The sequence below is a fragment of the Squalius cephalus genome, assembly GCF_949319135.1.
Source record: "Squalius cephalus genome assembly, chromosome: 17".
In the NCBI taxonomy this organism is placed as follows: domain Eukaryota; kingdom Metazoa; phylum Chordata; class Actinopteri; order Cypriniformes; family Leuciscidae; genus Squalius; species Squalius cephalus.
This window is the reverse complement of record NC_137138.1, coordinates 17,672,090-17,685,979: the sequence shown is the minus strand read 5'-3', so window position 1 is coordinate 17,685,979 and position 13,890 is coordinate 17,672,090. Positions and strand designations below refer to the sequence as shown.

The 13,890-nt window shown below is 36.1% G+C and overlaps 2 protein-coding genes across 2 annotated transcripts in view; both read right to left on the bottom strand.

The window, feature by feature from the left end:
* Positions 1-935, bottom strand: part of tmem45b (transmembrane protein 45B) — a 2,900-nt gene extending 1,965 nt beyond the window's left edge. The window contains exon 1 of the mRNA XM_079898569.1: positions 722-935. The gene's annotated coding sequence lies outside the window, so the exon portion shown is untranslated. The remainder of the gene's footprint in view (positions 1-721) is intronic.
* Positions 936-1,362: 427 nt separating this feature from the next.
* gng8 (guanine nucleotide binding protein (G protein), gamma 8) lies at positions 1,363-3,015 on the bottom strand. The gene is made up of 3 exons (XM_079847286.1): positions 2,940-3,015; positions 1,972-2,084; positions 1,363-1,845 (listed from the first exon to the last, which is right to left on the bottom strand). The coding sequence occupies exons 2-3, from the start codon at positions 2,053-2,055 to the stop codon at positions 1,717-1,719; spliced, it is 213 nt and encodes a 70-aa protein (XP_079703412.1). The 5' UTR covers positions 2,056-2,084; positions 2,940-3,015; the 3' UTR covers positions 1,363-1,716.
* Between the last annotated feature and the right edge of the window lie 10,875 nt (positions 3,016-13,890).

The window sequence follows — 13,890 nt, the reverse complement described above, 5'->3', positions numbered from 1 at the left end:
GAACTTCACTGTAAAATGTCATTCAATGTTTCGGAATACAGACGAATATTGCAGAAAGGCGTGCTTCCTACAAGTGAAAAGATTTTATCTAAAGAGGAATGATCAAAAGATTATAAGACCGGTAAATATTTTGCCGGTTTTGGCCTGGCCCTTTTTTTGTTTGTTTTTTGCTCATGAGTATACTGTCAGTGAGATGAAATCAAGTTTTTCTCGGTAGGCAAGTAGCACTTTTATTTACTTGCGTGTGTGTGGGAGAGTTTTATTGTCTTACAAATCAAGTTGACTTTTGTCTCTCCTTGGTAACCACGGTATTGGATAACATATACCTACAATGGTTAGTTATTGTTACTGTTTAAAATGTGCCACTTAGAAATAGAAAAATGTGAAATAAAAATAGTTGTTGTTTTTTTCCAAAAACAATATAAATAAAACCCTGTTATTAAAGACATTTTAAAAAAATCTCTTGCTTGTTTCAAGGAGATTTGTAATTTATGTTACAATATAATTCGGTAACACTTTACAAAAGGTCTCATTTGTTAACATTAGTTTATTAACTAATATGAACTAACAATGTAAAGACTAGTGTTCATTCTTAGTTCATGTTAACAAAAGTAGTTAACTAATGTTGTAAAATGTTACAAAAAGTGTTAGCCTATAAGAAAAAAATCGCCTAATTAATAGACAAATTAATAATTTGAGATTGTGCTGTATTAGTATTCATGTAGTCCATAAAATAAATCATTATTCTGTGGTACGATTTTATTATTATTATTATTTTTATTGTGTAGGCTACCGAAAAATGAAGATGTAGAGTTGAAAGTGTAGCTTGTTTGTGTACTCTACCTGAACGCTGGCCTGTGTTGTCCCGGCGGGGTTCCCAGTGCTCCTGTGCGGATCTTGTAATGGGAATATCCTAGTTACATGTACCTGTCTGCAAAAAGCGCACCTGCTCACCTGCCTTACGTGATAAAATATGACCACGCCCCTCCTGCGCTTGACTGACAGCAACAGGCAACTCTAGAAAAGATGACCCCGCCCATCTGCTCCTGCAGTGCCAACCGAGACTTTTTTATAAGGTGGTGCTTTCAGATTTATTAATTACAACTTAATTGTATTTAATTATTGGCTTTTATACACTGTCATATAGTTTAATAGGCAGTACTTTTTAATTAAGATAATTATAGAATTTGTAAAATACATAAGATAGTTCACACAAAAATAAAATAAATAAATATTTAGGTATGCAGGTATTGATTATTTTGTCCAGGGAATGTATTGTAAGTTAATGTATAAACCGTTCACGGAAGCTGCCACACAAAGACATACAACACACAAAGCTTAAGCAGAATGAACTTTGCTCTCTCTTCTTTTATTTGCTGTTCTGCGACTAAGCAACCTCACCAAACACTCATAGCAGCTGTTTGGGGGAATGACGACTGATAGATATTTGAAAACTGTAGCGCCTCCATGAGGAAAAAATTATATATCAATGAAATCTAAATTCTAATGTAAACAGTGACCTGGATAAATTAATATTCCAAAACATATAGAATCCTGAAATATCGGCGTTCTTGAAGCCTACGACATATAGGGAGATCGAGAGAGTAGCCTATTCACACTTGTTAACATGTAAGTGACATTTAGGGAATCAGCGAAAAATATCTTGGGAATATCCTAGAAAATAATACAATAAACCTTGTGGATTAAAATGAAACACTACAAAATTTCACAAAAAATCTTTTTCTCTCTGAAGGGGTTTTCTGAGGATGGTACGGGGGCCACCAGGGGGTCTTCTTTTGCATGGCTCTCACAGTAAGCCATCAGCTCAGCTGCTGCTTTAGATACCTGTGGCAGGTATAAGAGAGACAAGACAACACTACACATCCAGGAATAACATCCCATAAATCTTTCTCTTTCATTTTAAATAGCTTTTGCAATTAAATCTATACAAACTCTTGGCATGTGTCTTACCATCATCCTGTCAATATTAACCTCCAGTTTCAATTGTTCCACTGTTTTTCGTGCATCTGCAATCTTGGCCATGTTATTAGACATTCTGCACTCCTGTAGACACCAAATTAACCCTGCAGGAATATAGCAAAACAAACCCCAGGTGAGTCCAGCTAAATGCATCTGGTGGATAACAGCTTAACACCAGTTCTACAGATGTCTGATGTTTTAGTTCCCTAAACAGACAGTGCTATTGGCTCCTCTAGGCTATTAAAGACATCTCTGTTGCAGAGTTGAAGTAATTGTTTTGCTGGGTCTCAGCTGGTCGTGTTTTGGATGAGGCTCAGTGGGAGAGAGGAGTGCAGATATCCTCCAGAGAGCACAAATAATCTGCTCACTTATTAATATAGTCACTTGACACGTTCACACTGTCGTTCTTCTTAATTTACTGTTAGCTTAAAAACCCAAACGATACGTTTCCGTTGTTTTCAGATGTTCTTTTGAAGGAACGGTTTATTAGTTTTGCAAAATGTTGAAAAGTATTTTTTTCATAGATTGAACACAATGGAAATCATTGTGATTTGAAGTGCCATCTGAAATTTTCTTCTAGAATGATCATTTTTATCAAGCTCGTATATTTAAGTTCAGTAATTTCACTTAAATGGCAATGAAAATTACCAATTCATTGTCATTTAAGTGAAATTACTGAACTTAAATATACGAGCTTGATAAAAATGATCATTCTAGAAGAAAATTTCAGATGGCACTTAGAGGCTTTTGCATCTGAACTCTTCATATGTAAATCTTACAATGCAATATAAATGTGGTATAACCATTCGTCATAGTATATTACAGTTTCAGTGCATACTATTGCTAATACAAATCTTCCTTTTTAAAGATTTCAAGTACTTTGCAGATAATTAAAAGAAATAAATCCACCCTTTTGAAAAAAATTCACAGCATGCTGCTTATATATTCAAATGGCTTACCACAGTTTATCCGAATTTATCCGTGATGCTGGTCGAAGAAACGTCTTGTTATCGTTGATTGTTTGTTGTACACATTACGACCTGCAGGACTGAATGAAGAGATAGTAAGGAATGGAGGGATGGGAAAGGCTGCCTCCTCTCATAATTAGCTTTTATTCCTCCCCCATATTGGGCTGAAGAGGCAAGTCACAGGCATCATGGGGTGTGACCTTCAGCTGAATATCTCAGTCATGCATAATAGTGTATGAGTGATACCTGCCTGCCAACACAATGAGCTGCACTGAGCTTTTATGTTTTGTGAAAAAGTGCCATTTCAACAGACAGATAAATCATCAATAAATGATTGGTCAGAAGAAATTAATTAATGCAAGATGTTTTCAATAAAATCTAAAAATGTTTATTATTTGTAAAATAAATTGTTGTTGTTTCAACTTAAAAAAGTAAGTGTTCTTGCTGATTAAAATTTTAAGTTTAGTCAACTTATATGTATGTATGTATGTATGTATGTATGTATATATTAGGGCTGTCAAAAGATTAATCGCGATTAATCGCATCCAAAATAAAAGTTTGTGTTTACATAATATATGTGTGTGTACTGTGTATACTTATTTTGTATATATAAATACACACACATGCATGTATATATTAAAGAAATATTTGCATACATATACTGTATATATTTATATATAATTTATATTATATATAAATATAATTTTTTTATATATAATATTTATACACATTTTTCTTAAATATATACAAGCATGTGTGTGTATTGATATATACAAAATAATTATACACAGTACACACACACATATATTATGTAAACACAAACTTTTATTTTGGATGCGATTAATCGCGATTAATCTTTTGACAGCCCGTGTGTGTGTGTGTGTGTGTGTGTATGTATGTATATGTATATGTATATGTATATGTATATGTATATATATATATATATATATATATATATATATATATATATATATATATATATATATACATATATATATACATATACATATATACAATATATATATATATATACAGTGAGGAAAATAAGTATTTGAACACCCTGCTATTTTGCAAGTTCTCCCACTTGGAAATCATGGAGGGGTCTGAAATTGTCATCGTAGGTGCATGTCCACTGTGAAAGACATAATCTAAAAAAAAAATCCAGAAATCACAATATATGATTTTTTAACTATTTATTTGTATGATACAGCTGCAAATAAGTATTTGAACACCTGTCTATCAGCTAGAATTCTGACCCTCAAAGACCTGTTAGTCTGCCTTTAAAATGTCCACCTCCACTCCATTTATTATCCTAAATTAGATGCACCTGTTTGAGGTTGTTAGCTGCATAAAGACACCTGTCCACCCCATACAATCAGTAAGAATCAAGCGTGCCGCACAAGCCCTGAAAAGTGAAGCCAAAACGTCTCGATCGCCCCCCGGTGACTGGTCCTAGTATAGGTCATAAGTCCCGCCTCCCCGTGTTATTCAACGGGACGTGAGACCAACTAAACAATTAAATACACTTCAAATATCTTTTTTCCAAAGGTGGTTTCTTTCATTTGCTGTCGTTTTTATCATGCTGATGTAAGTTCAAGTGTCTGTTTAAAAAATAAGTTGTTTTTTAGTTAGTTACGTGATGCGGTGGTTTAACGTCATGATTGACAGCTGTGATTGACAGGTTCTCTGAGCGAAGTAGTCATTGAAGCACCAACGGACATTTTTTTCGGGATCTTCAGAGGACTGAGGAGATTGTATTTACTTTATTTTGACAAGCCTCTTGTCGTACTGCAATCAATTTTTAAACATCGGGACACTGGCAGCTTCAGTTCTCATCAATGGAAGAGAGCGAAGGGGCGTCGTCCATCTTTTTTTACAGTCTATGGTAAGAATCCAACTACTAACATGGCCAAGACCAAAGAGCTGTCCAAAGACACTAGAGACAAAATTGTACACCTCCACAAGGCTGGAAAGGGCTATGGGGAAATTGCCAAGCAGCTTGGTGAAAAAAGGTCCACTGTTGGAGCAATCATTAGAAAATGGAAGATGCTAAACATGACTGTCAATCTCCCTCGGACTGGGGCTCCATGCAAGATCTCACCTCGTGGGGTCTCAATGATCCTAAGAAAGGTGAGAAATCAGCCCAGAACTACACGGGAGGAGCTGGTCAATGACCTGAAAAGAGCTGGGACCACCGTTTCCAAGGTTACTGTTGGTAATACACTAAGACGTCATGGTTTGAAATCATGCATGGCACGGAAGGTTCCCCTGCTTAAACCAGCACATGTCAAGGCCCGTCTTAAGTTTGCCAATGACCATTTGCATGATCCAGAGGAGTCATGGGAGAAAGTCATGTGGTCAGATGAGACCAAAATAGAACTTTTTGGTCATAATTCCACTAAACGTGTTTGGAGGAAGAAGAATGATGAGTACCATCCCAAGAACACCATCCCTACTGTGAAGCATGGGGGTGGTAGCATCATGCTTTGGGGGTGTTTTTCTGCACATGGGACAGGGCGACTGCACTGTATTAAGGAGAGGATGACCGGGGCCATGTATTGCGAGATTTTGGGGAACAACCTCCTTCCCTCAGTTAGAGCATTGAAGATGGGTCGAGGCTGGGTCTTCCAACATGACAATGACCCGAAGCACACAGCCAGGATAACCAAGGAGTGGCTCTGTAAGAAGCATATCAAGGTTCTGGCGTGGCCTAGCCAGTCTCCAGACCTAAACCCAATAGAGAATCTTTGGAGGGAGCTCAAACTCCGTGTTTCTCAGCGACAGCCCAGAAACCTGACTGATCTAGAGAAGATCTGTGTGGAGGAGTGGGCCAAAATCCCTCCTGCAGTGTGTGCAAACCTGGTGAAAAACTACAGGAAACGTTTGACCTCTGTAATTGCAAACAAAGGCTATTGTACCAAATATTAACATGGATTTTCTCAGGTGTTCAAATACTTATTTGCAGCTGTATCATACAAATAAATAGTTAAAAAATCATACATTGTGATTTCTGTATTTTTTTTTTTTTTTGATTATGTCTCTCACAGTGGACATGTACCTATGACAATTTCAGACCCCTCCATGATTTCTAAGTGGGAGAACTTGCAAAAGAGCAGGGTGTTCAAATACTTATTTTCCTCACTGTATATATATATATATATATATATATATATATATATATATATATATATATATCTCAAATACATACATTGATGGCTCATTGTTCGAAGTTGATCTGCATCCAATTTGACAAGCATTAAAACCATTGTTGCATTTTTCCCTGCAGTACATGTGAAAACAAAAACAGCACAGTTTTACCTTTAAGAGATTTTGCATTGGTTAATGCAGTTTAATAAATATTTCATAAATAAATATTAGATATAAGACTTTTGTACACCCAAATAGTTGAATTTCCAAAACAGCCTAATACATGAATGAACCTCATCGATTATGGTCTAGTAGTCTATCATCATTATGGTCAGGCTGGTTGTTTCCACATTCTAATGCTGCGGCAACTTGCCGCAAAAGCTCACTAACAGATTTCGCCATATCTCGTCGTCTCGATTACAATCTAATCACATTTAAATAATTTCGCTTCACACATTGAACTCGTGCACACTTCGCTTTACAGAAGGCGTGTCTCTAGCGCCGTTACTTGAATAAGCCACACCCACTCATTAACATAAAATTTGTATGCAGGTTGTCTTTGAAAATGAAAACTGTGAAATAAGAGGAATTAAAATGAAAACTAAAATTTACATTTGAATTTGAATTGTGTCACTATTATTGCGTGAGCGTTAATAAAGAACATTGTAAAAACTGTATTTGTAGTTTCTTTTTCACGTTTGGCTTTTAATTTTAATATTGGCAGTGGTCCGTGTAACGCTTTGCAGTTCTTTGTTCAATTTGAAATTTAATAATCAGAAATGAGAAAACGGCCCCTTTTTTTTTTGGTTCACACAGGCAAAAAAACGAATAAATGACTTCAAAATTCGTTTTCCACATCTGGGCGGCCTGACACGCCCCCTTCCGCAGATTGGTCAAGCAAATCTGAGCATGTGACGTCATCAGTTGTCGCTCAGGTCAGGTCTGTTCAACAAAATAATAGTCCTCTACTATGGCTACAGATTCTTAAACTGTACAGGGCAGGTCCGGGCTTTCTTCTGTGCAACTTTACACGTTTCACAGAAATCATTACATCAGAAATATTAATTATTAATCTGCCACCAGCCTGTTTTATTTAGCTGTGTGTGGTGAAGCTGCGCTTGACAGCGCCGAGCGGGAGAGGCTCACTGACCAATGTCCAGTCAGCAGTCAGAACTTTTCTTTTAGACGCTCGCTCCGTTTTGCCACGGGATGGTGATTGCAAATACTGTAATGCCAATCGGCTGATGGTGAAATACATTTTTACTGAAACTGTAATCATAGCCGCGACCCGTGAGAATGAGACAGATGATTGACAGGACGATAGCGGAGGCAATTAAAGGCGCAAGATAACTTATGTTAACAAAAACATAAATAAAAAAAGTGTTTAACCATTTCATGCATGAATTATGATAACCTAAGTCAGGATTTTTTTTTCCTATGTGTTTTTATTGCTCTTAGGGCATGGAAAACAAGATTTTATTTTTCATTTTTCATTTTACAAATTTTTCAAAGAGATTTTCAGATTTTCAGGCGTTTATGGTTTAAACTGAAGAGATATTGTATTAAATATAATACAATAATCAAACAGATAAAGTATGTGTATTTAACAAACTAATCAATTAAATTATATCAAATCATCTGAAAACTATAAAATATAGCCTATACAAAAATATATAAATGCAAAATATTGCAAAGGCAATTGAACTCCATACGTTTTCTATGCAGTATCCTGACATTTCATCTCTTTTTGAACGTGCTGTCAATTTCCACCAAGAAGAGTTCCAAAATGCTTTGAAAATGTTAATTGATCCTGTTCATCGAGTTCATGCTTAATAGTTTGCCTTACTGTCCTCTGAATTAACACAAAGTAGTTATTAGTAAAAATGGGGGAAACTGGATCAAGTTCCTGTGGAATCAATAAATGTTCTTGATGGCATGCATTGTTTCTCGTTTTTATTGTTTGATTATACAGCCAGAACTGGACTTCTGTTTGGGTTCCACCAGTAAGTGACATACCTTTACACACACACACACACACACACACACACACACACACACACACACACACACACATATATATAGCCTTTTTTTTTTTTTTTTTTTCATGGTATAATTATGTAATCTGCTTATTGTGAGCCTAAATGAGTAAATTGGTATTCAATCATTATCAGGCTGACTTGCTTTTTTATATAGGCCTATTGAAAATAGTGTTTCATGTTGTCACTTCACATTTAATGGCCGCTTAGAATGAAATTGCTATGCAAATTCACAGTGCCTCCTTTGAGCTGCATTAGACAGTGTGTAATGTACATCTAAAAATGCAGGGTCAGATGCTGCTTCTGTGCCACGTATACTGCAAAGCTGTGTGTTTGTTCATACAGAGTTCATCAGACAGCCTAAAGCCTCTTATGTTGTTGATTTATATTTTAAACAACAATTCGACATTTGCTCGCAATGTTTTTCTTACAAAAAACCTCATCATTCTGCAGGACAATTGTCTATTACAGTATACAACACGCTTTAAGAAAAGTTTATTTCCATCACACTGTAAAGTGTTTTTAAATATTACATATAGATATACCAAAGATTTTACATGTTAATTACAGTTAGTAGGCCTACCATGGGAAGTAGGGGTGCTGAGCGTGGAGCATGAAGAAATATGGTTGGGGATGAAAGTTCACACAAACAAAACCAAAAAACTGTGGTGTTTTGCCTATAGGCATACATATTACGTGTGTTTGTTTTTATTTATGCTGTATTATAAAATGCATATTATAACAAATAAATAAAATATATTTGGAAATTGCCCTTTAAAACGAAGGCTCAGTTTGTGGTTCACAATTATTTGATTAAAAACAACAAAAACAATAAAACAAAGACAAAGTCACTTATATTAAACACTTTTTTTATTTATGTTTTTGTTAACATAAGTTATCTTGCGCCTTTAATTGCCTCCGCTATCGTCCTGTCAATCATCTGTCTCATTCTCACGGGTCGCGGCTATGATTACAGTTTCAGTAAAAATGTATTTCACCATCAGCCGATTGGCATTACAGTATTTGCAATCACCATCCCGTGGCAAAACGGAGCGTCTAAAAGAAAAGTTCTGACTGCTGACTGGACATTGGTCAGTGAGCCTCTCCCGCTCGGCGCTGTCAAGCGCAGCTTCACCACACACAGCTAAATAAAACAGGCTGGTGGCAGACTAATAATTAATATTTCTGATGTAATGATTTCTGTGAAACGTGTAAAGTTGCACAGAAGAAAGCCCGGACCTGCCCTGTACAGTTTAAGAATCTGTAGCCATAGTAGAGGACTATTATTTTGTTGAACAGACCTGACCTGAGCGACAACTGATGACGTCACATGCTCAGATTTGCTTGACCAATCGGCGGAAGGGGGCGTGTCAGGCCGCCCAGATGTGGAAAACGAATTTTGAAGTCATTTATTCGTTTTTTGCCTGTGAACCAAAAAACGAAAAATCAAGCCGAAATCTCGTTTTTTCGTTTTTTTGAAAAAACGAAAAAACGAATAAAGGGGCCGTTTTCTCATTTCTGATTATTAAATTTCAAATTGAACAAAGAACTGCAAAGCAATCCGTGTATCATTCGTTCAATCGTTTTTTGATTTAATATTGAAAGTAGAAAAATGAGAAAACAGTTCCTTTTTCGATTTTTCATTTTTTCCAAAAAAACGAAAAACAAGAATTCAGCTTGATTTTTCGTTTTTCGTTCTGAGGTAGCAAAATTAATAAACAGCTGGAAAATTCGATTTCTACACGTGGGCGGGAATGAAACGCCCCTTTCCTCTGATTTGTCAGCCGAAGATTAAACTGTCCCGTCATCAGTTCTTCCTCAGTTCTGCACTGCAGAATAAGAGTCCTCCGTTGTGTGGATTCTTAACGCGTTTATTGCAACTACATTTAATCTTTTTTTTTCATCAAACAACCAGACTAACGAATGGTTCGACACAACCCGTACTGGGAAATAAACTAGACAGGGCTTTCTTCTGTGTAGATATAAATTCACCTAACTTTATGCTTTGCATCAGCTCGGTATGCAGGGTAAATGACGGCTGTTAGCCTAACATGGTCGCCCTCGATCGCCCAGTAATTTTTTTTTAAATAATAAATGTAGATATAGATAATCAATATAATTAGTTGTAAATTAAATATTTTAACACTTATAGAAAAAGAAAAGAATAATGCATTTACTATATATAAGCCTATATTAACGTAAACGTATGAACTGTCATTCAGACTGACTATCTAACAACCGGAGAACAGAGAACAACAGAGATATTAAAATACATACTCTTCTGAGTTTTATAATGTAGGCCTTATTGTGTTTTATTAAAATGTATTAATTTATATCTCAAAGATGTGCGCTTGTGCGCAGTGCACTGGGTCATGTTGAGAGGGAAACAAACGCATTTTATTATTAGCCTATTCAGAAAAAGACCGGTAAATAAAATTCAACATTAACATTATAAACACTATTAATAACATATAGGCTATTTCTATGCGTATTTTACTTCCCCTTACCATTACTTCCCCTTTGACATTTGCCTATGTCAAATCCTTAAATGAATGGTATTCAGAAAACAACAAGAATAAAAAAATAAGTAGCCACGTATAATAAAAATATAACCTAATAGCTTATAATAATAGCCTGTGTCCTTTATTATAAACAACATTTAGCCTATTTTAAACGCCAAGCCTAAACAAATTTAGGCTATTTGAATCGAAACTGAAACTGTACCGGTGTTGGTTTCGCGCATCTCGGTCCCAAGTTTCCATATTTGCAATGCAAAATTTGGATGCTAACTAGTAATGTAAAGAAGGCTTTAAACTTCAGTCGAGTCCCAATATAGGCCTACACGTATAGGCTAAATCATCATCTTCACAGCATGGGAAATGAGTTTGGAATAACTGCTGTGCGGCACAGCCTTTATTGTACAACAGACGAATTAAATTAAGCAGAATAACTTTTTATATATTTGGTTGACTGTGTTTTATTTTAATAATGAACAGCCTGCGATGTCAAGTTAGCAATGCCAGAAGTGAACTGATAGCCTATGTTGTGAGAGCGAGCGATGCGTCGGCGCCATCACTTGGATTTGTTGCTCAGCAGGGGGAAATAACTTCGTTATTCGTTACTCTGTCATTCGAAACAGTAAAAATTTATATTTTTATTTGTGTACATTCAAAATGACTACAAAATGTCATGCCTTTGAAAAATAAAGAAAACAACATGAGTTCTACTTTAGTGCGTCTCAGTCTCCTTGAACATCTTTCTGGCGCACACCAAAAATGAACCAAAATAGAGTGCATAGCCTTCGGACGCGCCTACTTTTCAAAGTCAACATTTAGATTATTTGAAGTAAAATGCATTATATAGTCACTTAGGAATAAAACTCAGCGTGGTTCATGATAAAAAAAAAAAAAAAACTTTACAGTTCGGAAAATATGAAAATAGCAAAACCCCTGGCACTTGAGAACTCTGGTCTACAAAGAAGAAAGCCCCGTCTAGTCTATTCCCCAGTACGGGTTGTGTCGAGCCATTCATAGTCTCGTTGATGGAAAACATGAAAAAGTTGCAATAAACGCGTTAAGAATCCACACAACGGAGGACTCTTATTCTGCAGTGCAGAACTGAGGAAGAGCTGATGACGGGACAGTTTGATCTTCGGCTGACAAATCAGAGGAAAGGGGCATTTCATTCCCGCCCACGTGTAGAAATCGAATTTTCCAGCTGTTTATTAATTTTGCTACCTCAGAACGAAAAAACGAAAAATCAAGCTGAATTCTTGTTTTTCGTTTTTTTGGAAAAAATGAAAAATCGAAAAAGGAACTGTTTTCTCATTTTTCTACTTTCAATATTAAATCAAAAAACGATTGAACGAATGATACACGGATTCAAAGCGTTACACGGACCGGCAGTCTTGCCTCGAGACTGTAGTGGAAATGAAATGTGAAATCACCAATTGCATTTTATTTTTCAATTTGACAGGGATGATGCACTGTCAACGTGAAAATGAAATGATTTAATTTCATTCTCAATTTTGTCACATATTTTGCGTAGCCTACTGTTTTCTGAAATCGTTAATCTGGTTTTAATTTTCATTTTAATCATTTAATTTATTTATTTAAATTTGGCAGAAAATGCCTTCCATATAAACAGAGAATCACTATGCTGGGCGTGATCCTTATGTTATGAAGAGAAGCGACTGAAATACTTGCTTTGCATCGAGGCGATAGATATAAGCAACTACCTGGTTGTCTTCCAGATATCCTTCTACTCTAGAAAACAAATGAAAGCATTCAAATGTATGTAGGCATACAACTTTTCTATGCCCGGTGCATGGCACTTCTCGTTTTGTCCTGTGGATTAACCTAGCAAACAAAACACTAGCTTTACGGTTGTTTACTTTGAGGAAAGTGTATAAAGACTTATAGGCTACATTAGAGCACCATTTACCATGACAAAAACAATGACCTGCCTACACCTCTGCTTAGCGCAAGATGAGACCTAATGTCACTTAAGTCTTCCAAATATATAACACCATTTAAAAAAAATTAACCTGTTTTAATAATTTGTTGTACAAGTATAGAAAGTGTATATGAGCAGATTTTGCCAGGTTTCAGTACTTCATCATGGGTCTTTCTACAGAACATTTGTAAGTTTAAGTATAGATTTTAAATGTTGCAAAGCATCAGTCAGTGTCTTCCGAACTAGTCTAGACAGTCAAATATTAGCATTATTAAGGAAAAACAGTAGCATTGAGATCAAAAAGATGGCATTGTGCTATAAGATTGTGCAGTAACCACAGATGACCGCGCCAGCGGAGATCATTGGGCTGAGAGGTCTTCAATCCTGCTCCTGGAGGGCCACTGTCCTACAGAGTTTAGTTCCAACCCTAATCAAACACACCTGAATCAGTTCATCAATCTCTTCAGGATCGCTTGAAAATACAAAGGGAGGTGTGCTGAAGCAGGTTGGAACTAAACTCTGCAGGATAGTGGCCCTCCAGAAGCAGGATTGAAGACCTCTGATTTAGCTCATTTCATTCATTGTAAAATTAGATTCTTCTATTCAAAAGATCACTTGACCGCATTACAATTTTGAAAACAGTTTTCCTCTAAACCAATGTACTTTTTTACTGTATCAGATGATGTAGAAAATTACAAAAGAACAATATCCTCATAATAATGAATGCACACACCTTTAAAAAAAACAACAACAACAAAAAAACATTAACTTAACTGAATTATACCATGTAGTTTTGAAATGCATTTTATAAACATCCAATAGGACATCATAAACTGCAGGTGGGAAAAACCTTAATTTAGTTGGAATTATGCTTGGTAACAGAAGATTAATAGCAGTCACCTTTACCCTGGGTGCATTGGCTGGTACGCAGCACAGTCTGCAGCTGCTGTTCAAGGCACTCTTGCAGGCTTGTTCACCTGAAATGTACAGTCTGTTAAAGTTCTCTCTTGTTTCTCAGTGCAGTTCGTGGTCGTTACTTTTCTAGCATATGATAATGTGTTTTGTTGACCAGTTCATTGTGAAATTACTTAGTGATCGCTGCAGGACGTAGTGAACAATTCACAGTGATGTCATGATCATCGCTCCAAGCTCCAGTGTTTTCACCCAGCTGTGATGTGATACGATTCAACCCAAGCCACTGATTAACCTAAACCTCAACTTCATTCACATGTCAGGTTTATGCACATATGCAGATAGAGCTTATATTTACAGAAGATATTATAAACAGTGTCTATACACATCTA

Bases quoted from the DNA above. Each gene is read 5' to 3' on its own strand.
- gng8 (XM_079847286.1), bottom strand. From the start codon at position 2,055: ATGTCTAATAACATGGCCAAGATTGCAGATGCACGAAAAACAGTGGAA. The intron at 1,846-1,971 runs GTAAGACACATG...TACCTGCCACAG, and splicing joins TTAATATTGACAGGATGATG to GTATCTAAAGCAGCAGCTGA.